General features: G+C 35.1%; 1 protein-coding gene across 1 annotated transcript in view; it reads right to left on the reverse strand.

Moving 5' to 3' along the window:
- Positions 1 to 1,237: 1,237 nt before the first annotated feature.
- Positions 1,238 to 27,335, reverse strand: part of LOC141512244 (uncharacterized) — a 27,023-nt gene continuing 925 nt past the window's right edge. Inside the window, exons 2-7 of the mRNA XM_074221060.1 lie at positions 25,387 to 25,701; positions 22,494 to 22,778; positions 21,743 to 21,927; positions 8,102 to 8,339; positions 2,189 to 2,234; positions 1,238 to 1,381 (exon numbers count right to left, since the gene is read on the reverse strand). Coding sequence (XP_074077161.1) covers positions 1,245 to 1,381; positions 2,189 to 2,234; positions 8,102 to 8,339; positions 21,743 to 21,927; positions 22,494 to 22,778; positions 25,387 to 25,701 — 1,206 coding nt within the window. The 3' untranslated portion in view covers positions 1,238 to 1,244. The remainder of the gene's footprint in view (positions 1,382 to 2,188; positions 2,235 to 8,101; positions 8,340 to 21,742; positions 21,928 to 22,493; positions 22,779 to 25,386; positions 25,702 to 27,335) is intronic.

Raw genomic sequence — 27,335 nt, forward strand, 5'->3', positions numbered from 1 at the left:
CTTTAGATGCAGAGGATGACTTTGGCATCATCAATGTCTAACCAACCTCTAAGTACTCTACAGCACCTGCTTCAGCTGGCTTCATGGTCATAGGAACAAACTGTTTGCCTCCACCCATTCCACCAGTGGAAGACTTCATATGCTTGGAGTAGACACTTCCATTACTCACCCATGAGCTTGAGATTCTTTTGATTAACCTCAACCTGGTTTAGCCCTCCTGTTGTAGCAGTGATGCGGCTGCTGTGAATGCTACAGTTTCCTGGAGCCCTGAGGACAGTTAAGTGGCTCAGGTGGACATCAAAGATGGAAAGCAGCCCTGAAAAGGGCTTGGCAGTCCTTATATCATGGTACTAATCTTCCTTAAACACACCCTACACCCCAACTTAACTACCTATGTGTAATCTAGTGATGGAGTAGAGGGAGTACTGGGTCTGGATTTAGAAACTCTTATGCATGAAAGTCTATGATCTATCCAGTATATTGTCTTATAAATTTTGGAGCCCTATTCAAGTCACTTAACCCTTTTGCTTCAGTTTCTTTATGTGTAACATGAACTAGAAAAGGAAATGGCAAACTACCCCACTATCTTTGGGAAGAAAATGCCAAATGGAGTCACAAACAGTCAGACCTGACTGAATTGAACAGTTAGTTCAAACAATGGTGTGACTATCCTTTCATAGATTTAAAGAAAAAATATCTATCTGTCCATCTCTTTAGGATTTGAATGAAGCTAAGCTTTGTGATTAGAGCCTTCACAAAGACAATCATCCTTACCCTAAAACTAGCAAGACAAATGATCTATTTGATTTGTTTAATTAAAATTTACAAACAAAAAAGTTTAAGTGCATTGTAATTTAAAATGAGCTAATAACAATTTTAAAAACATTCTATAAATTTTATGTCACTGTTACAGATTTATTAACATTTAAATATGGATAATAGAAATAGTAGCAAAACAATTCTACCTAAATTTACTAAATGCTTAGGCTTAGATACAAGGATATTAAACACAAAACAAAGTACAACCTTTAAAGATAGATGATTAAAGGATTACAGTCAAATCAATGATTTCTAGAGTGTCTATATTAGCTAACAATTTGAGGAGCAGTGTTATAAAGAAATAATAGCTTTAATAAAGGATTAGACAAATATACATATATGTTATTTATATATATATATTTCTATACACATACTAAATATTATGTAAACATAATATACATTTATGAAATGAGCTATTTCTTCCTTTAAATCATGAACCTTTTCTTTAAAACCTCTGTATATTCCCGAGTTGCTCTGGAAGCTAGAGCCTCAAAATCTGAGGACTCTTCAAGAGAAAGTAATGGAGAAGACGTACCAGAACTAGATTCAAGTTCAGCTTTAGCTGGGGAAAAAAGAAAGAAGAAAACAAACCAATTTACATTATGTATAATATACACATACATATATACATAACATATATATATATATTTTTTTCTGTTGGGATTCATGATTCATCACATTAAGGAATTCTGGATGTGCAAATCATAAAAAAGGGGCCATTATTTCAAATTAAGTCTAAGAGTTCCCTGAACACTTTGAATTTACATGACTTGCCCATGGTCTCACAGCATGAGGACTTGAACTTAAGTTTTTCTGGAAGTCACATACCATACAGAGTTGTTTTGAAACTCAAAATCAAAATATATCCCCATAATTGACAAACTATCTACAAATATCAGTTTAAGTATCATAATCATAAGCTATAATTTTGTCCAGTAGTCACCAGTGCTGAAATAACAAAATAATTTTCATATCATAAATTTAACAAAAAAAATAAAGAAGTTGCAGCTAAATGAAAGTCAGGTTCATATTTTCCTCAAATAGGCAAATAACACAATTGGTATAGCTGACTTCATTGTGAGCCCAAAGGCAAAAATAAACACAATTAAATAGGAAGTAGAGCTCAACATGTGCATAAGCAAACAGAACACCATGAACATAAATATAACTGCAGCTTACATAGCAACTTCTGCTGCAGAATACATAATAGAAGTAATATGTGAATAATTTAATGAGTTTGCTCTAAAATCAATATGTATATCTTATGTGTTATACTAATGACTGATATTTGTGGGAGTTTTTCCAGCATATTTAAAATATGTTAGACCATCAAATTATAACATTTTATTTTTGAACAATTTGGACATACTTTCATTAAGTCCTTTGGTTAGATTTTTGTGAAACTCCTGCTGCATCTGAAATAACATTAAAATAATATTTAGAACAATGAAGAAAGTGAGGAATAAGGAACCTGAGATAATACACAGAATTCCAAAATATCTTTTAAAAGAGTTGCACACAGAATGAAATTACCAATAAAATCAGAAACTAGCTTGGTTTGATTATTTAGTCATTCAATAAAAATATATTAATCTAATAAAACAATACTATTATTAACATAATCAGGAGCTTATTGAAATTGATTATATGCAAAGAAACTTGAATTTTGTTAGTGCGATAGTCATGTCTCAGGTCTTGAATATATTTTTCCTCCATTTTTCTTGCCATTTTTGCCCATAAAATATTTTTCTTTAGAAATAAAATGTTATATTCTATACTTTAAGACTATTAATATCAAATTTTAATACTGTATTAACCTACAGACAGTCTAATCACAAAATGAGCATCAATTTAGAATGAACAAACCAAAAAACAAAATTCCTGGAAATTGTTAAATAATAGAATTCAGAATAAATAACAGAATTAAAACATCCTAAGGATAGACTGAAGGTTTTAAATGAAAACATTTCATACATTTCATAACAATAGAAATATTTCTTAATCCAGAGGTAAATAAATTTCATTTGATTTTCTAAAATTTTCTAAAGCCACACTTTGTGGTTTCATAGAACATAATAAAAAAACTAAAAGAAATTCTGCTTACTACTGTAATTTGTAAAGAAAGTGGTGACTGGTGCCAATCTTCAATTTTTATAACAACTTCACAAAAGTGGGAAGAGAAGATGAAATGGGAGAGCACTATTGTTTTCTTTTCAGAAGGCAGAAGAAATAGAATAGCAAACATTGCATGTAAATGTTCAAGCATACGAAGAAAGTGTGAGGGAAAAAGCACCAGCAAAACACACACACATGTGTATATATCTATACATCTATATATATATATATATTCTTATATTTAATGGTCCTATTTAAATTAGCACTGATGAAAAAATATATTTCTCACCATAAAAGAGAACCTAGCAAAGAAATGTGCAAATGTCTGTTTTTGTTCATGGAAACAACATTGGAAATTTCTTTTGTTCTGGTAGTAAACTTGGAGATAAGTGAGGAAGAGAGTTTGAATCTTTTTCTCAATTTCATTTTCTTTTTAAAGGTTGTGAAGGTCTTAATTTTTTCTTTTTAAAATTTTCATCCATTTGCATATGTAAATTTTTAAGTTAGAAAATTTCCTTCCACCTTCCCTTCCCACTCTCCTCCCCTTAGCAGCGAACAGCCAGGCCAGCATTGTACATACACATTTTAATTTGTACAAGTTAGTAAATTTTAGTACAAGAAATTAGGATCAAGGAGAAGAAATACATAAGAGATAATTTTTAAAACATGTTCATTAGATTCTGAAGGGTTGTTTTTGTGAGTGTGTGTGTGTTTTGTTTTGTTTTGTTTTGTTTCTCTTCCTCTGGATGGGGATAATATAGTCCATAGCCCGTCTAATACAGTTGTCCTAGGTCTCTGGACTGCTGAGAGGAGCTGCTTCCAACAAGGTTGTTCATTTCACTATTTTGTTATTAATGTGTACATTATTCTCTTGGTTCTACTCTGTTCGCTCAGTATCAGATCCTCATTCCATGCTTCTCTCAAGTCTGACCATTTATGATTTATTTATTTATTTATTCATTTTTAGGTTTTTGCAAGGCAAATGGGGTTAAGTGGCTTGCCCAAGGCCACACAGCTAGGTAATTATTAAATGTCTGAGGCTGGATTTGAACTTAGGTATTCCTGACTCCAGGACTGGTGCTCTACCCACTGTGCAACCTAGCTGTTCTTAAGGAGTGTTGTAGTACAATAGCAATAGATAGTGGGAAAGTACTAAGAACTGTTAGTTATAAATAATTCAGAAATGATCTTGCCTTGCTTTATACTTTAGTTAACAAGGGTTACAGTGGTATGTTTGGAGTGCCAAAGGGACAGAGAGAAGTAGTGTACTCAATACTTTGACTGAGGAGGCTTGCAGGGCTATAGTTGGAATACTATAGAGATAGAAGGAAAGAGTGTATTTAGAAGCACTTAACATTAAAAGATTATGTAGTGATTTTACTTTGCTTGATACTTTGGCTGCAATTGGAGGGAGTATGCTTGGACAGGGGTGGTATAAATGGTTTAGGAAATGATTTGCATTAGCATGATACTTTGACTCATGAGGATTTTATATCCACTTGAAAAGAGGGAGTGGTATAAATCAATTGTAATTTGATATGATTTATGACTCTTGAGAAATATATTTCAAATGGGTCAGAAGAAGTGAAACTACTTGGTAACTATGAGGCAATGCTTCTTATCTGTCAATCAAGCAGTCAATTGGTCAATCTTTGAGAATGGTTCTTCTATAAGGACAGATTAAAGGAATATATATATATATGTATATATATATATATTTATATAGGTTTTTGCAACGCAAATGGGGTTAAGTTGCTTGCCCAAGGCCACAGAGCTAGGTAATTTATTAAGTGTCTGAGACCAGATTTGATCCCAAGTACTCCTGACTCCAGGGTCGGTGCTTTATCCACTGTGCCACATCGCCGCCCCTAAAGGAGTATATTTTGACAAAGGTGTTATAGATACAACACAGAGTTAAAACAATGAAGATTTGAAATACCTTATTAGGAGAAGGAAGGGAATTAGGTGATAAATAAAACCAGGTGAAGAGGCCCAAAGACCTATTATAGTAGAGGGAAAGAAGAGAGGGTAGGAACACTGAGTAAATCCTACTCTCAACATATTTGGCCTAGAGAGAGAAAAACAAAAAATTCCCAGTGAATTTAAAAATCCAACCTACCCTACAGGGAAATACGGGGAAAGAAAGGGGAAGAAGGGATTGATAAAAGGGAAGGCAAAGGTAAAATTATAAGTAAAGTTAGAGTTAAAATTTAAAAGAAAAGTTATAGGGTAAGGAGGAATAAGTGAAAAGAAAAAAGTATAAATGGGCAAAGATAATTTGGAGGGGAAATACAGAATTAGTAATCTTAAATGTGAATGGGATGAATTCTCCATAAAATAGAAGTAGATCACAGAATGAAAAACCAGAATCCCTACAATATGTTGTTTACAAGAAACACATTTCAAACAGAGAGAAAGACACATTTGTTAAAGGTAAAAGGCTGGAGCAAAATACCTTGTTTCATGGGTAACAATCCTGATCTCAGACAAAGCCAAAGCAAAAATAGATCATATTAAAAGAAACCATAGGCAATAAAGTTATATTATTAAACAAATATGCACCAAGTTGTATAGTATCAAAATTCTTAGAGGAGATGAATGAATTACAAAGAGATACATAGCAAAACTCTAATAGTGTGGAATCATCCTCCCTCTCTCAGAATTAGATAAATCTGAACACAAAATAAACAAAAAAGAAGATAAGAAGTTTAAAATCTTAGAAAATTTAGATAAATCACTGGAGAAAACTGAATGGAGACAGAATAGAGTATATATACAAACCTTAGAATCAACTGCAGAAAGGCATAAATAATAAATGCATGTTTTTCAGAAAAAAAGATACAATAAAAATTACATACAATATAAGGTCACAGAAAGAGAAATCAAAAATTAATTAGAAACTAAATAACCTAATTTTAAAGAATGGGTAGATCAAACAACAAATCATAGAAATAATTTACTGTTCCATCGAAGAAAATGAGAAAAGTGAGACAGCAGACCAATTTATAGGATATAGGCAAAGGAATTTTAGGGGAAAATTTGTATCTCTCTAAATGCATATATAAATAAAATAGAAGAGATCATTGAATTAAACATGCAACTACAAAAGCTAGAAAAAGAAGAAATTAATGATCCCTAATTAAGTACCAAATTAGAAATTTTGAAAAACAAAAAGAAAGTAATAAAATTGCAAGAACACCACTGACCTAATAAATAAATAAATAGATAGATAGATAGACAAATAGATAAAAAAATAAATAAAATGAAATCAGGAGGTTTTTTATTTTAGGGTTTTTTTTTTTGCAAGGCAAATGGGGTTAAGTGGCTTGTCCAAGGCCACACCGCTAGGCAATTATTAAGTGTCTGAGACTGGATATGAACCCAGGTACTCCTGACTCCAAGGCTGGTGCTTTATCCACTATGCCACCTAGCCGCCCCTCAGGAGTTTTTTTTTTATGAAAAAAAAATAAATAGAAATTTTTTTGGTTAACTTGATTAAAAAAAGAATACCACCAAATCAGTTTCAAAAATGAAAAGAGTGAACTCATCAATGATGAGGAGGAAATTAGAGTTGTTAGAACTATTTTTCCCAACTGTATGCCAATAAATGATGGATGATTATTTACCAAAATATAAACTACCCATTCATATTTTTTTTTTTAGTTTTTGCAAGGCAATGGGGTTAAGTGGCTTGCCCAAGGCCACACAGCTAGGTAATTATTAAGTGTCTGAGCCTGGATTTGAACTCAGGTACTCCTGACTCCAAGGCCAGTGTTTGATCCACTTCACCACCTAGCTGCCCCCAACCCATTCACATTTAAAATTAGGATTACTAAGTCTGTATTTACCTCTATGCTATCTTTTCCTCTCTATACTTTTCTCTTTCCTTTTCTCTTATTTCTCCTCACCATATTATACCAAAAGTTTCAGTGAAACAAAGGAAATGTAGTGAAGGTGAACTGATTCTCAAAGAGAACAAGTAAACATAATGCTTGTGTCTATTCAGGTAAAACAAAACGGTCAACTGAGAGTCAATAAAGAGACTTTTACATGGAATACTTTCCTCGAAATTGCAAAACAATGCTTTTAAAATGAACAATTTAATTAAATGCTTCATAGGAAAACATTTATCAACTAGCATTCATATCATATCAATATCATATGAGTAGCACTCAGATGCTTACATGATATAGACCCATAAAGGGTAATCCTTTCATCTTTATTGTCTGATTGATTCCTTCATATGTATTTTAAGGGCATTTTGGTATTATCTTTAAAAAAAAAACTAAACATTTGCTGAACTTAATGTTGTCTACATTACAATTATTGTGTCAGGCTGTGAGGTTCTTATAAAAGATGTCAGAGTTATATAGTATCTCTTAAGTCTATATACTGAGTTTACGAATTTTTTATGCATTATAAACAAATAAACTAAGTTAGGAAATAATTGTTCAAATGACATGAGATTATTTTGCAAAAGATATCTCTGGGATACTCTAAAAAGGAGGGTGTGTTCATATGTGTGTTGATTTTTTGTGTATTTGTTTTAAGCTATATGTGTGTTTGGTTGAAGAAATTCTGAAAAAGAAACAGAAAGAAAAATCTTTTAAGTGTTAAGATGGCATTAGCAAGGGAAAATAAATCTGAGGAAAGAAAGCTTCTAAGTATTGGTTGATAAGAATATAGTATTCACTTTTTAAAATTTTATTTTATTTTTTTTGTTTTTTGCAAAGCAAATGGGGTTAAGTGGCTTGCCCAAGGCCACACAGCTAGGTAATTATTAAGTGTCTGAGACCAGATTTGAACCCAGGTACTCCTGACTTCAGGGCCTGTGCTTTATCCACTGTGCCACCTAGACATCCCAGTATTAACTTTAAGGAATCCTTATATAAATGTCACTTTGTTAAGGTTATAGAAATTGTGTAAAATCTGGTGTGACTATATCTGAGAAGTTAACAGGCTGGTACATATAATAGTCATGGATCTAAGAACCATTTTAAAAACTTAGCTAACATTTTTAATAATTATTAGGTAAAAGAGGACCATCTTCATTTTTTAGATCACAAAAATCAGATACATTCAAAAATTCATAAGCAGAAAACTAAATATGAATATTATACATTATATCTTTAACATGAAGGAAGAAACAACATTCTAAATGATTTACCTTTAAAAAATAACCCTCCATTTGGCTTTTTGAAGATGCTGTCTTTTTAGTAGAATATCCTAAATTTTCTCTCAGCAAACGACTCCTATTGTAAGTTACCTCATGATTAAGATTCTCAACATGAAATGGCTCCTGAATCGGACATGTAAAACCAATTGAAGTATGCATTTTTTCATTCTTTGGTATTTCATAGTGGAGTTTGGCATTCTCTGAAGCTAGTCCTTCAATAGTTCTGTGACTATTTCAAAGCACATAAATGGTGATTATTTTTCTTAAATTGTTTGTATTTTAATTAAAGTTAATTAAATTATTAATGCTATAGTAATTGTGACTTTTCCATGAGAAGGTATTTAGTTCTGTAAACATATATCGTAGGTAAATTTATTAAAGTTTTCCCATGTTAGTTACTTTTATTGAGGCCCTTTCCAAATAAATGATATAAAAATATTGAGTGAAGGGTATTTGGAATGTCCTGGGAAAATTTAAAATAAAACAAACCACAAAAGATACTTGTGTAGTTCCTTACCAGTCTAATCTTTAAGAAAGTCATTAAAAGTACTTGTATTCTATAAATTTATATCAGAAATTACTAGAGATGTTTTAAGGATATCAAATTTGGGTTATGATCCCAGGCAGTGCTTTAACGTTCTTTCCCTTAGGACTTAGGCAATACCCAAATGCCTCAGGGATGCAGTAGATGATTCAGTTTTTGTTCTAAAAAAAGTCCTGAGGCTCTTAAATGTATAACTATTTTATTATACCTACTTAACATTGTCACCAACATACACAGCAAGAAAGATGCCATATTCTTTTTTCATTAACAATAGCATCTTTTGGCTATCCAAGACTCTAATCTCAACCCTTATGTAATATTTCCTTTCCTCCCCCCCCCCCCCAATAGTTTCCTCAAGGAGCTTTCACCTGTATAGAAAACTGAAGGGATGGGATTTGAGGGGCATAATTTGAATAACTAGGTAATGGTAATTACTGTAGGATGGCTCTGAGGCCTGCAGTCCCATTGTCACCTTTAGAAGATTATTTAAAATGTGTCATATATTGCTATAATCATGTTACCATTTACCTTTTAAGGACATGTAGACATTTTTGCATTGTCATTTGGTGAAATGATAATAATGTTATTCTAATTTTCCTTTTTAAATTTAAATATTTCATTCATTTGTTTTTCCAACTACATGCAATAGTAGTTTTTAACCAACCATTTTTGCAAGGTTTAGTAGTTTACATTTTTCTCTTTCACACCTTTCCCCACTAAGCTTGACATATGATATAGACTTTAGATTTATAACCAGCCTAAAAACAAAGATCCATATTGAACATGTGAAAAAAAAATCAAATCCAAACAGAAGAAAAAAATAGGATATAAGCTAAGTTTTACAAATTGAAGATGGTAAACTTTGGTCTTTATTCAAACTCCACTCTTCTTTCTCTGGATGTAGATAGTATTTTTCATTACAAGTCTTTTAGAATTGTCTTTGATTATTGGACTGCTGAAATGAAAAACTCCATCAAAGCAGATCATCACTGCATGTTGCTGTTGGTGTGTTTATAAAGTTCTTCTGGTTTTGCTCTCTCACTCAGTATCAGTTCATGCCAGTCTTTCCAGGTTCCCTGAAATTACATCCTGCATGATTTCTTATAGAACAGCAATGTTCCACCACATTCATATACAATTTATTCATTCTCCAATCGATGGCCCCCTCGGTTTCCAAGTTTTTGCTACTATAGAGTTGCTATGAATGTTTTTAGACATGTAGAATGTTTACCTTTTTGCATGATCTCTTCAGGAAACAGACCCAATAGGGTTTTGCTGGATCAAAGGGTATGCAGAGTTTTATTGCACTTTGGTCATAATTCAAAATTTCTCTCTAGAAAGGTTGGATCAGTTTACAACTCCGCCAACAAGGCATTAGGGTCCCAGTTTTCCCACAGCATCTGCAATATTGATCATTTTCCTTTTCAGAAATATTGGCCAATTTTGATTTGCATTTCTCTAATCAATAATGATTTAGAGTAATATTTCATATGACTGTGGGTACACACGCTATTCTAATAGCCATGACACAAATCATCTCCAAGTAAAATGCCACCTGGACAATATCAGGAGCTGGCAAGCTGCCCTTAGAGATATAGGTGTGCTGGAGTCCTTGGGAGCTGAAGTCCTTGGGAGCTGGACATTCCGCCCCACTGACCAGGGCACTAGACACAGCTGTGCCTTATCACCAACTCCCTAATGTACCCCCTATCCTGTAATGCAGGAGGCTGCACGTACACCACGCTTTCATTCTCCCCAATTACCTCATTATTCTTTGTTCTACCCCAGAAGATCTAACAGTATATATGTAATAGCTAAGCAGTAATAAAATTGAGCTGGAGGCATAAGGCAGTAGTGGCTTGACTCCTTATTCTTAGCTCCCCTCCGGAAGGGAGGTCGCCACTGTGGGCCCCAAGGAAGCAAGCCACAACATATGACTATAGATAACTTTTTTCCTTCAGTGAGAATTGCCTTTGGATATCCTTTTACCATTTATCAATTAGGGAATGAAGTGTTTTCTTATAAATTTGACTATATATTTCAGAAATGAGTCCTCTGTCAGAAGCATTAGTTGTAAAAATTGTTTCCCAACCTACTGCATTCCTTTCCATCTTGGTTGCACTGGTTTAATTTGTATAAACTCTTCTGAATTTAATGCAATCAAACTTATCCAGTTTTTCTTTTATAATGTTCCCTATCTCTTCCTTGGTCATAAACTGCTAAGCTTTCCAAAGATCTGGCACATAAACTATGCCTTGTTCTCCCCAATAGCTTATCATCTGTCACCTTTTATGTCTAAATTGTACTCATTTCAAGCTTATCTTGGTATAGGGTATGAGATGTTGGTCTCTGACTGGTTTCTGTCATACTGTCTTTCAGTTTTCATAGAAGTTTCTATTAGAGTGAGTTTTTATCCCAGAAGCTGGAATCTTTGGGTTTATCACACAGTTGATTACTATAATCATTTACCATTATTTCATCTGCACCTAGTCTACTGCAGTAACCCACCATTCAATTTCTTAGTCAGGCCTAAAAAGTTTTGATGACTGATGTTTTATAGTATAATATTAGATCCAGTATGGCTAGACCAAATTCTTTTGCATTTTTCTTCATTAATTACCTTGATATTTTTGATCTTTTGAGCCTCAATAGGAATTTAATTACTAGGTTTTCTAGCTCACTAAAATAAGTTTTTGGAAGTTTGATTGGCATGGCATTGAGTAAGTAAATTAATCTGGGCAGAATTGTCATTTTCATTATATTAGCTCAGTCTACCCAAGAGTAATTGCACAGTTATTTAGATCTGATTTTATTTGTGTGAAAAATGTTGGTTTCATATAGTTTCCTGAGTCTGCCTTAGCAGGTAGACTCCCAAGTGTAACTGTAAATGGGATTTCTCTTTCTATCTCTTGCTGTGTCTTGTTAGTAATATACAGAAATATTGAAGGTTTATTTGAGTTTATTTTATATTCTGCAACTCTGTTAAAGTTTCCAATGGTTTCAAGTAGTTTTTAGATGATTTTTAAGGTACTCTAAATATATCTTCATATCTGCAAAGAGTGAGAGTGTTGGACTTCTGGGGAAGGGTCAAGATGGTGGTGTGAAGCTAACATGCTCCCTGACCTTTTCCCTACACAGTGTTAAATGAATCCTATGCACAGACATTAAAGTTACCGGTCCCACCAAAAGAGACAAGATTCAAAGAAGTTTTCAACTGGAAACTACTTGGAGAATCTTCAGTGAAGGTTTTGTTTATTTGGAGGAAAAGGGGAAGTAAAGCCCAGCTAGTCAGATGGGAGATTTTTAGTCACAGTGTGGTCCAGGTTGCGACAGCTTGACAATAGCCTAGGTCCTGATAGTTAGGTAGCAAGCCAATAGGGAGGGTCCCAACCCGAAACAAAGTCTGAACCCTGGGAACCTTGGGCAAAGGCAAGACTGGAGTGAGAACAAACCACTGCATAGGCAGAACCCAGTCATAAAGGAGAAAACAAACATTTACAAAGTTAAGGCCTGAACTATATGGGCAACATGTTGGCCAACAGCAAGGCAGCGATCAGATCCTAGCCTCAGAATAAAAAAGCTTGGGTTTATACTCCCTATACCCCAGGATTTCAGTTCAGACAATCAATATGAGCAAAATAGCTAAAAGAATGCTCACTTTAGAAAGCTATTATGCAAATAAAGATGATAACAATGCCACCTTCAAAGAAGACAGAAAAATTACCTATGGGGAAGCTCTCAAAAAAAAATCTATGAATTGAACTCATACCTAAAAGCTCACAGAAGAGTTTAAAATAGTATTTTAAAGAACAAAGAAGAGAGGTAGAAGAAAATGGGGGGGGGAAGAAATGAGAGTCATATAAGAAAATTATGAAAAACTAACCAAAGAAATCAATTGCCCCAAAAGTAAAAACAACCAACTGGAAAAACAATGAATTCTTTAAAAATGGAATACAACTAACTCATCAAAAACTCAAATCAAACAACTGAAAAGGAATGCAGTTCAGTAAAGAGTAAATAAACCCAACAGAAAAGGAGACAGAAAATCTAATTGAAGGAAATTAGAACTCAAAAAATTAGAATTGGAGAAATAGAAACCAATTAATCTAGGAGACTACAAGATTCCATCAAACAAAATAAAAAGGCTGAAAAAACTGAAGAAAATGTAAAGTACCTTTTAGGAAAAACAAACGACCTGGAAAATAGAACCAGGAAAGGTAATTCATGATTTATTGGACTACTACAAAGCCTAGGTGAAAAAGAGAAACTGAAAAATATCTTACAGGAAATTATCAGGGAAAACTTTCCAAACTGCTAGAGCAAGAAGATGAAATAGCCATTGAAAGAATACACAGAACTCCTACAGAAAGAGACACCCCCACACCCTCCACCAAGATTAAAAACTCCAAGGGCTATCAGAGTCAAATTATAGAATTCTCAGATAAAGGGGAAAATACTGCAAGCAGTTCAAAAGAAGCAATTTAAAGACAAAGGAAGCACAATCAGACTTACACAATATTTATGAGCTTCAACACTGAAGGAATGGAGGACCTGGAATATCATATTTCAGAGGGCAAAGACCCATGGATTACAGACAACAATTTACTACCCTGCAAAATTCAGCATATTCTGTCAGTGAAAAGATGTATTTTCAACAAAATAGAGGATTTCCAAAATTTTCTGATAAAAAAGCCAAAACTGAACAGAGAATACAAAACTCAAGAGATGCATAAAAGGGTAATCCTTTAGGGTTAGGATAATTAAAAGGGTGAATATAATTGAAGAAATTAAATTTAGAGGATATGGATATAGTTCGTTCTTGTCTTTCCAATACCATCACTAAGTTTGAGACAAATAGATGTTGAAATTTTTACTATAAACTTATGTCTCAGTTCCCTTTGATGTATTTTATTTTATTTTATTTTTAGGTTTTTGCAAGGCAAACTGGGTTAAGTGGCTTGCCCAAGGCCACACAGCTAGGTAATTATTAAGTGTTTGAGACCGGATTTGAACCTAGGTACTCCTGACTCCAAGGCTGGTGCTTTATCCACTATGCCACCTAGCCACCCATCCCTTTGATGTATTTTAGAGCTTAGCACTTTCTCTGATGAGGGCATCTTATGCTGGGCTGTCCTAAGCCCTCTCCTGTACCTTACAATCAATTGCCAAGTTCTCCTAGACCTTGATTTGGCTTTGCATAATGTTTTTGTTCATGAGGATTATGTGCCCCATTTCATGGCACCAAGATATAAAATAATTATAATCTGATGTGATTCATGACTAGAGAAATGTATTTCTAAAGAAGCAGAAGATAGGAGGACTATGTGGCAATATAAGTGACTGTGAGGCAATGTCCCATATCAATCTATCAACCAATCTATCAACCAACCTGTGATTGTACTTTGATAGTATTTTGAGCTCATCAAGCAATTAATCAATCTTTGATTGAAGGAACCTTGATTGATAGTGCTTGACTGATAATACTATCAATAAATGAAGAGGTATAAAGATCTACTATAATAGAGGGAAAGAAGCAAGAATATGAACAGTGAGTAAAACCTGTTCAATAGATTTGGCCCAGAGAGGGAATAAAATATGATCCCACTTGGGTTTAAAAATTTATCCTACTCTAAAAGGAATAGGGGGAGAGGGCAAAGGGAAAGAAAAGGTAAGGAAAAGGTATAAATGAAAATAAACTGAAAGTGAATCTCCCAGGTGGCAGAGTGGCTCACATCCCACCCCAGATACCCAGTCATGTCGTTCCAAGTAGTCTACCCAACCCCCCCACCCTATACCCCATCTTGAAAGAAGTAAAAAACAAAACCTGCATTGTATTTGACTACCCTCTCCCACAATCTATTCCCTCCTCTATCTTACACATTCCCCCTCCTTCCCCAGTGCCTGCCTTTTCCCCATTCCTTTCTTTACCCTATTAAGTGTGTATGTTGTTTCCCTTCTGAGCCATTTCCAATGTGAATGAAGGTACACTCATTTTCCGTTACAACCTCCCTTTCAATCTATTTCAAAATTTTCAGATCCTGATCCCAGTCTAGCCCCCCCCCCCCCATAGAACAACAGGGCCTCCCACCTCAGCCCTGTGGCAGAGGGGGGCGCTTATGGTCATTCACAGACCAGGAGGGAGGATAGAGCCTCACACACTGAGACCCTTGTGGGAGTGTCCCAAAAGCTCAGGAAGCACCCCAAAACCAGGCCCAGGCTGGGAAAATGAGCAAGCAGAGAAATAAGAGGAAGATTATTGAGAAATATTTTGCAAATGAGCCCAAGAAGGATCAAAATACTCAGTCTGAAGATGAGGAAGCACAAGCTCCTGCATCTAAAGACTCCAAGAAAAACAGAAATTGGGCTCAGGCTATGACAAAGCTCAAAAAAGACTTTTTGAAAATCAAATGAGGGAGTTGGAAGAAAAACTGGGAAAAGAAAGGAGAGAGATGCAGGAAAAATATGAAAATGAAGTCAGCAGCTTAGTCAAGGAAATCCAAAAAAAATGCTGAAGAAAATAGCATGCTAAAAACCAGCTTAGGTCAGATGGATAAAGCAGTTCAAAAAGTTATTGAGGAGAAGAATGCTTTAAAAAGCAAAATTGGCCAGATAGAAAAAGAGATAAGAAAACTCTCTGAGGAGAACAAATCCTTCAGACAAAGAATAGAATTCAGGGAGATTGATGAATTTACCAGAAATCAGGAATCAATACTTCAAAAACAAAAAAAAAAGAAGAAAAATCAGAAGAAAATGTGAAATATCTCATTGAAAAAAGAACTGATATGGAAAACAGACTTAGGAAAGATAATTTAAAAATTATTGGAATACCTGAAAGTCATGATCAAGAAAAGAGCCTTGACATCATTTTCAAAGAATTACTACAGGAAAATTGCCCTGATATTCTAGAAGCAGAGGGCAAAATAGAAATGGAAAGAATCCACCGATCCCCCCAAGAAAGAGATCCCAAAAAAACCAACCCCTAGGAATATTATAGCCAAGTTCCAGAACTCCCAAGTCAAAGAGAAAATATTACAAGCAACCAGAAGGACACAGTATCATGGAGCTTCAGTCAGGATCACACAGGACTTAGCAGCAACTACATTGGAAGCTCGTAGGGCTTGGAATACAATATACCAGAAGGCAAAAGAGCTTAGAATGCAGCCAAGAATGAACTACCCAGCAAGGCTGAATGTCCTCTTCCAGGGAAAAAGATGGACTTTCAATGAACCAGGGGAATTTCAAATGTTCCTTTTGGAATGGCCAGAGCTGAACAGAAGGTTTGATCTTCAGATACAGGACTCAGATGAAGCATGGAGATTGGAGGAGAGGGGGGAAATATGAGGGACTTAATGAGGATGAGCTGCATGTATAGAAAAATGATACTGATAATATTCATATGAACCTTCTCAGTTAATAGAGCAGGTAGAGGGAGCTTTTATAGTTGAAGCACAGGAGAAAGCTGAATTCGAAGATAAAACATGGTGTAAAAATGGAGTCAATAGAATAAAAGGGAAATGGAATGGGAGAAAGAAAAAGGAGAGGGGGAATAGTCCAAGATATTTCACATAATAAGATTTTTTTTTATTACAATGAGCTATTGCAATGATATGGAAGGGGGGAGGCAAGGGGGAATGCGGGAACCTTTGCTCTCATCAGAAATGGCTAGGAGAGGAAACAGCAAATATACTCAATGGGGTATAGACATCTGGAGTAAGAAGGAGGGGGGAGCAGGGGGAAGGGGTGGGGATGTGAATAAAGGAGGAGAGGATGGACCATGGGGGGAGAGTGGTGAGATATAACACATTTTCTTTTTTACTTCTTGCAAGGGCTGGGATTGGAAGGCCTGCCCAGGACCATAGGGCCAGGTGGATTCTGGGCCTAAGGGGTGGTATGGGGGTTCAGGGCTTCTTGGCCCCAGGACCAGGGATCTGTCTCCTGCGCCACTCAGTGACCCTACAGTAGAGTCAGAGTGAAAGGAGAGAGAAAATATAGCACATGGTAGTGGAGAAATAAGAAAGGAGGGAGTTGCGATCAGCAATGGCAATGTTGGAAAAATATGGAAGTAACTTTTGTGATGGACTTATCATAAAGAATGTGATTCACCCATGACAGAGTTGTTGGTGTTGGAGCAAAGACTGAAGCACATTTTTTGTTATTATTATTTGGGGGAGGGTGCAGGGCAAGTGGGGCTAGGTGGCCTGCCTGGGGCCACATAGCAGGGTGATCTTTGGGTGTCTGGGGCCGGATTTGGACCCAGGTGCTCCTGGCTCAAGGTCCAATTCTCTGTCTGCCACCCAGCCACCCCTGCTATTATTACTATTTTATTTTATTTCGGGTCTTTTTTTTCCTTCTTTTTGGTTTTTGCAGGGCAGTGCGGATCGGGTGGCTTGCATGTCACATGGCTGGGTGATTGTTGGGTTACGAGGCTGGATATGGACTTGGGTGCTCGTGGCTCCAGGGCTGGTGCTTTGTCCATTGCGCCACTTGGCCATACCTACAATTATTACTATTATTTTTTTTAATTTTAATTTTTTTTCTCTCCCCTTTACTTTTTTCGCCCAAGCAAGTCTATCTATATTCATGGGGGAGGAGGGGTATTTTGTTTACTTGTAAACAAGAATATTTTATTAATGTAAAAAAAAACATTTGTACAAAATGAGAATAAAAAATAAATTAAAAAAAATCATCTTAGCCCATTCTAACTCTCCTTTCCCTTTCTCCCAGTAAATTATTTTAAAAAATGACAAAAAAGAAAATTATCAATATTGGAAAGGATGTGAGAAAATTGGGACACTGATGCACTGATGTGAACAGCTCGAACCATTCTGCACAGCAAATCAGAAATAGGCATACCTATGCTCATACCATTTGATTCAGCAATATAGCTAGTGGGTTTATATCCCAAAAAGATCATAAAAAGGCGATGAAAAGACTCACAAATAAGCACTTCTTTTGGTAGTAGCAAAAAATTGAAAATTGAGGGGATGCCCAACAATTGGGTAGTGGCTGAGCAAATTGTGGTAAATAAAAGTGATGGAATACTATTGTTTTGTAAAGAAATCATAAGACGGTGGACTGAAAAACCTGGAAAAACTAGCATGTGCTAATGCTGAATGAAGTGAGCAGAACGAGGCAAACACTATATACATTAATAGAACCATTGTGTGAGAAATGGACTTGACAATTCTAAAAGACTTGTAATGGATGACACCATCCATATCTAGAGGGGGAAAAACTATGGAATCTGAATGCAGATGAAAGTTTACTATTTTTTCACTTTTCAAAACATGATTGTACCTGTATAACCTATATCAGATTACTTGCTGGCATGTGAAGGGAGAAGGGAAAGGAGGGTTGTAGGAAAAAGGTGAGTGCTGAAAACTATTTTTATGTAATTGAAAAAATGAAATAACATCCAAAAATGTTATATGGAGTCCATTGGGTGCTTTGTACTTTTGTATTCAGTGAATAGAAATTCTGTAAATGTGGTATCCACTTCCCTCCTTCCTTGCTTTGTGCCACCTTGCCATACCTACAATTATTACTATTAGTTTTTTAATTTTAATTTTTTACCCTCCCCTTTACTTTTTTCGCCCAAGCAAGTCTATCTATATTCATGGGGAGGAGGGGTATTTTGTTTACTTGTAAACAAGAATACAAAATGAGAATAAAAAATAAATTAAAAAAAATCATCTTAGCCCATTCTAACTCTCCTTTCCCTTTCTCCCAGTAAATTTCCTTTTTGCCCTTTGATTCCATCTTTTATAATATATTATACCTTCATATTCAGCTCCCTCCTGTGCCTTTTCTAAATAAGCTCCTTCTAATTGTTCTATTAAATGGGGAAGTTTATATGAGTATTACCAGTATCATCTCCCCATGTAGGAGTACACACAGATTAACATCGTTAAATATCTCATAATTTTCCTTTCCCATCCACCCTCTCTGCTTCATCCAAGTCCTGTACTTGAAGATCAAACTTTCTGTTCAGCTCTGAACTTTTTAATAGGAAGGTTTGAAAGTCCCCCTCTTTGATGAATGTCCATCTCTTTCCCTGGAAAAGGATATTCGGTTTTGCTGAGTAGTTGTTTCTTCGTAACATTCCAAGTTCTTTTGTTTTCTAGAATATTATATGCCAAACCCTACAAGCCCTTAATGTGAATGCTGCTAAATCTTCTGTAATCCTGGTTGTAATTCCATGATATTTGAATTATTTCTGGCTTCTTGTAATATTTTCTCTTTGACTTGGGAGTTATGGCATTTGGCTATAATATTCTTGGGAGCTATTCTTTTGCATCTCTTCAGGAGGAGATTGATGGATTCTCTCTATTCTTTCTATTTTACATTCTGCTTCTAGGATATCAGGGCAATTTCCCTGTAGAAATTCTATTTTTTAAGGTTTTTGCAAGGCAAATGGGGTTAAGTGGTTTGCCCAAGGCCACACAGCTAAGTAATTATTAAGTGTCTGAGGCTGGATTTGAACTTAGGTACTCCTGATTCCAGGGCCGGTGATCTATCCACTGTGCCACTTAACTGCCCCTAGAAATTCTTTAAAAATGAAGTCAAGGCTCTTTTCCTGATCGTGACTCTCAGGTAGCCCAATAAATTTCAGATTTTCTCTCCTGAACCTGTTCTCCAGGTCAGTTGTTCTTTCAGTGAGGTATTTCTTCTAGTTTTTCATTCTTTTGGTATTGTTTTATGGTTTCTTGATTCCTAACAAAGTCATCAGCTTCTTTTTAACCCCATTCTACATTTGAAGGAGTTGTTTTCTTCAGAGAGCTTTCTTATCTCCTTTTTCATGTGGCTGATTCTGCTATTTAAAATATTTTTCTCATTAACTTTTTGGACTGCTTTTTCCATTTGACCTAAATTGGTTTTTAACATGTTGCTTTCTTTGACTTTTTTTCTGTCTCTCCTTGACTAAGCTGATGACTTGGTTTTTATGGTTTTCCTGCATTGCTCTAATTTCTTTTTCCAATTTTTCCTCTACCTCCTTTATGTGATTTTCAAAATCTTTTTTGAACTCTGCCATAGCCTGAACACAATTCTTACTTTTCTTGAAGGCTTTGGATACAGAATTTAGACTTTGTCATCTTCTTAGTGTGTGTGTTTTGATTTTTCTGTTTACTCATTTCCCCAACCTTTTGAGGTTCTTCCCAAGCTTTTGAATTGCTATTGGGACACTCCTGCAAGGACCTCAGTTCCTTCAGTGTCTTATCATAGACTCTGCCTCTTCTCCTGGCCTGTGCTCTAGTCTGTGGATAACCACAAGCACTCACCTTCCCTCTGCCTTCAAGCTGTGAGGAGGGCCCTTGCTGTATGGCAATGGGGCATCCCAGTCTGCAACAAGGGTCTGAATATGGTTGAAGTACAAGAGTCCTATTCTGGGGACAGAGGAGAGACCTTGACAGTTTTCCCCCCAAACCCTTATCTTCCATAGGCTGACAGCTCTGGGAGCAACTTCCAGGTGGCTTCCTGCTGGGTGGCTCTGTGGGCCTGCTTCCATTTCCTGGGATCTGAGCTGCACTGAGGGCCATGGTTTTGCTGAGGCCTGGCCTCCGTGCTCCTGCTGGCAGTGGTTTTTCCTCTGATCTTCCAAGTCGTGCTTGGTGTTCCCTGGGATGGGATGTCTAGAAACTGCTTCTGCTGCCACAAGCTGCCCTGCCAACACCCCAAAGACCCAGACATCCCACAGATAAGCTAGGAAGGCTGGAACTCCTTTGTTCCACTACCTTTGTGTGGTGATCCTGGCTGCACTGCTGTCCCCTCCAACCCTAGGGAACAGAGCCTTCCTGGATCCTTCCAGGTTACGTTGGATTGCAGAATTGCCTCCCCAGGTCTTTTTGTGGTTTCTGTCTCTCGAAAATTTAGTCAAGATTCAAAATTTTAAGGTTTTTTGGAATATTTTGGAAGCTCTTGGGAATTTCTCTCCACATGCCACCATCTTGGCTCTACCTCTTTCCTAGTATTTTTTATTTTTTTTAGGTTTTTGCAAGGCAATGGGGTTAAGTGGCTTGCCCAAGGCCACACAGCTAGGTTATTATTAAGTGTCTGAGGATGGATTTGAACTCAGATACTTCTGACTCTAGGGCCAGTGCTCTATCCACTGCGCCACCTAGTTACCCCGTTTCCTAGTATTTTATTTAAAATTTTTGCATCTGTACTCTTTAGGTAAACTGGTCTATAATTTTCTTTATCTGTTTTGATTCTTTCTGGCCTAGATATCAATACCATATTGTTGTCATAGATGGACTTTGGCACAATTCCTTCTTCACCTACTAAAAATTAGTTTCTATAGAATTGGAATTAATTGTTCCTTGAATGTTTGATGGAATTCACTTATGAATCCATCTGGCCCTGGAGATTTTTTCTTAGGGAGTTCATTGATGGCTTTTTCAATTTTTTTCAGAGACAGTTACTTAAGTAACTTTCTCTTTTTGTTAACTTGGACAGTTTATATTTTTGTAAATATTCATCACTTAAATTGTCATTTTTTGGCATAAATTGGACAAATTAGCTTTAAATTACTTTATATTATTCTTATTTTCAAAATATCTAACTGAATTTTGTAAGGACTGACCTGTAGCAGCTAGCAAAAAGAAAATATATAACATATATGTGTGTGTGTGTGTGTGTGTGTGTGTGTGTGTGTGTGTACATGACACATTTATAAATAAATAATCTTCATAGGTTCATAACTTGAGAACAGAAAGGGATCTCAGAAATCTCCTAATTAAACATCCTCATTTTAAAGGTGAGGAATTGGATGCCCAGTAGGTTAAGAGATTTGCCCAAGGTTATACAGTAGTACCATCAGAGGAGAAACTTGAAAACAGGTCCTCTTAGTCTACAAATCAGAGTATCATCTTTCCACTCTAGCATACTGCAATTCTTTTGTACATAGCTAACATTTTAAAAAAATATTTGGTTTATCAATATTTGTAAAGCTATAATCTTGACAGTTAATCTCCATTTCCTAATGAAGTCATAGATTTGTCTATAAGGATTTGTGAAATTCAAAATGGAATATGTAAAAGCAATCTGATAAGTTTAAGCATTATTTTCTCAGTGCCTCTATTTGGGCTTACCTGTTCAATTTATCTGATATGTGAAACTCTCTAAATCTCTCTGTTGCTGCCTGAGGTTCTTGAAGTGAGTTTTTCAATTTGGAGAGCTCCAATTTCAGATCTCTAATTTGAAACTCCTGGTTTGTCATAAAAGCACTGTGATTTTCTCTTAATTGGTCTAAGTTCTCTTGGTATGTTGCTTGCCACTAAATCAAATGGAAAACAAAGAATGAAGTTAACAAAAAAAATGCTCAACATCAAATTATAAGATGTTTATAAACAAGTTTTGTTAGGTTTCATTTTAATTTCAGTCAGTGATTTAGAGAATAATTCTGAATTTCTAAGAATAGATTCTTATTTTGAAAATACTCATTGAAATTAAAAACTATTTTGATTTGATTTTAGTTCACTGGTTCTTATCCTACTGCTCAAATTAGATCATTAAAAAAATAATAAGTATAATAATACAAAAATTTTGATTCCAGAATCTTCCAGAATGTTTTATTACAATTAAAATATTTTACAATAAAAACGCAGTCTTAAATTTTTTGAATTATGCCAATTTAAAAAAACTCACTTGTATATATGGTTAACTTATTTCAAAATCTATTATTTTTTATTATGTTATCAAGCATATATAGAATCTTAGAAAAGAACACAGAGTGAGAAAAAATTTTTAAAATGTATTTTGGACTTCTATCAGGGGAAAAACCCCTAAACCATCATTTTCAAAGAAATACAGTAAAAGCATAGTAATGATAAATAATATAACCTGTAAGAATAGGTTGATTGGTTTTAGATTTTCTAAAATCTTCTGCCTTGTTTGTTCTTTAAGCTCACGTTTAAATTCTTCGAGATGACCGGGTTTTACCTTATACATTTCTATTTGTTGCTTCAGATTAATTACTTCTTCTTTCAATTCTCTTCTTCTCTTTTTCAATTTGTCATATTTCTCTTGTGCATTTTTAATAGCAATCAGCAATTCTTGATGATTTTGACCTTTTGATTCTAACTGTTTACATTTTGAAACTACTACTTTCAAAGGTAGGTCTTTAATCTGTATAAATTATGAGATTAGCAAATTACACAAATAGAATAGGTTTTTCAACTCCAATATTAACTTAAAATTACTAAAATATGTGAGAACACAGGCTATTCTAACAGCCATGACACAAATCATTTCCAAGTAAACTGCCACCTAGACAGTCTCAGAAGCAGGCACACAGCCCTGAAAGATAAGGTGTGCTGGAGTGGACATTCCACCCCACAGACCAAGTGCACTAGACATAGCTGTGTTTTACCACCTCCTCCCTAACATACCCCTTATCCTGTAATGCAAGATGCTGCACGTACCTTGTATGTGCACCTCAATTACCTCATTTTTCTTTGTTCTACCCTGGAAGACCTAACAGTATATATGTAATAGCTAAGCAGTAATAAAATTGAGCTGGAGGCATAAGGCAGTGGTGGCTTGACTCCTTATTCTCAGCTCCCCTCTGGGAGGGAGGTCATCTCTGTGGGCCCCAAGGTGAAGCAAGCCACAACTAAGATAGAATTATTTTTAAAAGTTCTAATAAAATGTAGCATTATCCTTACTTCCTTACTTTAGTGCAACTACAAAATGCATTTTGTAAAATGCTTTCTTTAGATAAATTTTACAAATCAGACTTAAGTCTGAAAAACACCATGAAATTAAATCACTAGCTCACATAGTCTGTACAATGCACATTTATTACTTGATTTCATACTGTCTGCTATATTCTCTAATTTTTTCAATTGTCTTTTCTAACCAATTTTTAGAGCAGTGAATAGATATTATCAATAAAATACATAGTAAATGGATATCAACAAATTTTTCTGATATTATGCTAGGTTTAAAGCAATAGTAAAAGTTTCTTAAAAGGGATATGGAAAGAAATGTGATTCCTGGGGGAGGAGCCAAAATGGCTGTGTGAAGGCAGGAATTTCCAGAAACTTATTTCCCCCAAAACTCCAAAAGCCATGAAATTATGAATCTAGCCAAAATTTAGAGGGGCAGAGCCAACATAAATACTGAGTGATACAATTTCCCAGTCAAAGACAATTTAGAAGATCTCTGGGACAGGTCTGTTCCACAAGAACAGGGGGTTGGAAAATGCAGCAGTGCAGCGGCAGCCGAGGCACAGCACAGCTTGCCTGCTGCCTGGATCCATGATAGAGGGGGTAGTTTAATCATTAGGGACAGCTGGAAGGGGTGGTGAGAGAACTCTGCTACAATAGAGTTTAGAGCAGAGCTCTGGTCTCAGGGCAGCCCTGTGGTGAGAACCTGCTGCAGGACTTGTCAGAGCCACCCAGCACATCCAGAACTCTTAGCCCATAGACTGTAAGGGGTTCTGGGAAGCTGCAGAGATTTCTCTGCTCTCCCTGGGGCAGGACTGAGCAGTTTGCCCACACTCAGATCCAGGGTGCAGTTTGAGCTCCCACACTAATATAGTTGAGCAGGGACCATTCTCATAGGTCTAGGGCAGAGGCCAGGGCCTGAAGACAAGCAAGAAAGCAGTCAAAGTCTCTCATAAGACCTTGGAGGAATTAAAGGTCACTGTGGGTTGTCCCAAACCCCCCCCCCCCAAAGCTATGGAAGTGTGGTAAATCAGTTGTAGGCTGAGGAAATGAGCAAATAATGGAAAAAGAAGAATAAGACCATAGAAAATTACTTTGATCCCAGGGAGGATCAAAGTACATATTCAAATGATGACAAAAATCAAAGGTTCTGTATCCAAAACACCTCCAAGAGGAGGTTTCTTACTTATTAGATTAGATAAGGTATCTTGCAAAAATAAATTTAACTGGTCTAGCAAACTTTTTTAAAGTAACATAAACTAAGAGAAGTCAGAGTAAAACTGTTAAAGGAAAAAGTTGGAATAATTAATTTAACTACTACAAATAAACTACATTTCAGCAATAAATGTTAATTCAAACACATGACTGTATATACTAAGAATAAAATCAAAAATTTTTTCTGTCAATGTATTGTCCAGTACAATAGGTGGTAGTCTTACCATCCACAGTATATATGAGAAAATCACTGTCTGTAAAAAGTATCTATCTTCAACAAAGGAAAACATTTGGAAAGAAACTGTTAGTTAAACAATGACAAAATATAGTGATAAATAATAAATATGTAGTGGAACATTTTTTATATGATACTATTATCATGCCAAAAATTAATTCTTGACTTAAATTTTAAAGGAAAGTAGTTGCTAATCTTTGGAATTTCATTAAAACTAAATCTAGTGTTTGATATTTCTGAGATTAATTCAAAGCAATTTGAATTAAAATTAGTCAGATTGAAAAACATGTTTAGTTAAAAAGAGAGTAATATAATATCCCACAGTATCTCAATTCAAATGTCTGAATATAATTTTAACATTATTACTGGCATATTTTTTAAAATTTAAGTATTTTAAATGGTTCATTTCACTGCAATATTAAATATAATCTTCTGCTTTTAAAATTTCAAGAGCTGATTATCAGGCTGTTTTTATCATGTTATTATTTCCTCACTGTTATAACATCTGCTTGACAAAGATTCAAATTTATAATTTATCTTCATCAAATTTCTTTAAATTTCACTTCAAAAAGTTAAATACTAATCAAATTCATTTAAACTTAATTTAAAGGCCTACCTCTCTTTTTCCTGTTTCATGTCCATCTTTACACATTAACTCCTCTGTAAAGGAGATAAGTTCATTAAATAACTTCTGATGACTCTTTTGTAACTTAAGTTGGTTTTCACTACTTTCATTAAGTTGATTGATGAGATCATTAAACTCCAGCATGAAATCACTCTCTAATACTTTGCCTTGGTTTTGGACATTTTCTTTTTGTTTATCTTTAAATTTGTCTCCTTCTAGTTCAACTTTGATTGTAGCAACTTCTTCTTCCTTTAGACCACAAATTTCATCCAGTAAATAATTTTTGTTTTCACAACGCTCAGCAACCTAAACACAACAAATGGGAAAAAATGCTGGTGAAAATAAAATTATGCATTCTGATTTTCCTCAGAAATTAAATATAAATCCCAAGGTATCAAGAATAATATTTGAAGAAAAAGTAAATTGAAGAGTTTCATCTATTTCATATTTCTATAAGACTCAGCTTCCCCTGGGCAACTAGATGGCACAGTGGATAGAGCACAGGCCCTGGAATAAGGAGGATCTGAATTCAAATCCTATCTCAGACACTTAATAATTAAATAGCTGTGAGATCTTGAGCAAGTCTGAGCCTTGAAAAAAAATTAAAAAAAGACTCAGTTTCCCTAAAGATCTGGCCTTAAAATACTACATCAATCAGAAGACTACTTAGGATATTCAGTCTTCAAAACAGATGGACATTTCTGTCTATGATTTAAAGTATCTTTTACAGACCCTGTCTGTCTTTCAGTATATTTTTCTTCATTTTCTAATTCCATTCTACCCTACACCTGTTTTTCATAGGAATATAATAAAAATAACAATACCAAATATTTATAGTCTTTTTAAAGTTTACCAGGTACTTTTCCTGAATTATTTTATTTAAGCCTGGAGGGAAATCTACTCATGCTATTATCCTCATTTTACAGATGAGGACATAAGTCAGAAGTTGTTAAATAATACGTCCATTGTTAGAAGCAATATCTAATTTCAGGTCTCTTCAGACTTAGTAGTTTAAAATAATTCATTTCTTCTTAGGTGTTGAAGATGTGCAGTTGTCCTACATTTAGCCACACTGTCCTGGTACAATTATCTTAGATGCAGACTAATAAAGTTACAATAGTCTTGAAACTTCTTAGTATACATGTTGAGATCAGTCTGTTCTCTGATAGATCTGAAGCATTATCGTATAGCATCAGTTATTTAGACCTTTTAGTTGTCAAGTCCCACTTCTTATTTTAGGGATGGGAAAGGTGAGGTCCAGAGCGCCAGTCAAGGAGATGGTAGCCTAACCCTAACCATCATTTTTTAGTAGTCATTTTATTTAAAAAAAACTGTTCTTTATTTCATTTTATTTTCCCAATTACAATCAAAAATAGTTTTCAACATTCATCCCTTAGCTACTTTTTCACATTTTCCTATCATCCTCTCTTCCCTCCTCAGACCCTAAGGCAGCAAACAATCTGGTAAAATTTGTACATGTACAATTGTTTTTAAAATATTTCCATATTAGTCATGTTGTGATGGGACGGGGAATCATGAGAAAAGACAAAAAACAAACAAAAAAAGAAATTTAAAAACTTTAAAGACTAAGTCTGAAGAGACCTGAAATATGCTTTGCTTTGCATTCAGACTGAAAAGTTTTTTCTCTGGATGTGGATGCCATTTTCCATAACAGGTGTCTAAGGATTCTCCTTGCTCAATCAACTGCTGAGAAGAACTGCATCCAACATAGCTAATCAGCTGATACTGCTAATCTGTACAGTGTTCTCTTGACTCTGCTCACTTGACTCAGCATCACTTTATTCAACTCTTTCCATGCTTCTCAAAGTTTGGATGCTCATGATTTCTTATAGAACAATAGGACTCCATAAGGTTAACATAATTTGTTCAAACTTTCCCCAAATTATGGGCATCCCCTCAATATCCAATTCTTTGCAACT

Source organism: Macrotis lagotis, chromosome 2 (assembly GCF_037893015.1).
Source record: "Macrotis lagotis isolate mMagLag1 chromosome 2, bilby.v1.9.chrom.fasta, whole genome shotgun sequence".
In the NCBI taxonomy this organism is placed as follows: Eukaryota; Metazoa; Chordata; class Mammalia; order Peramelemorphia; family Peramelidae; genus Macrotis; species Macrotis lagotis.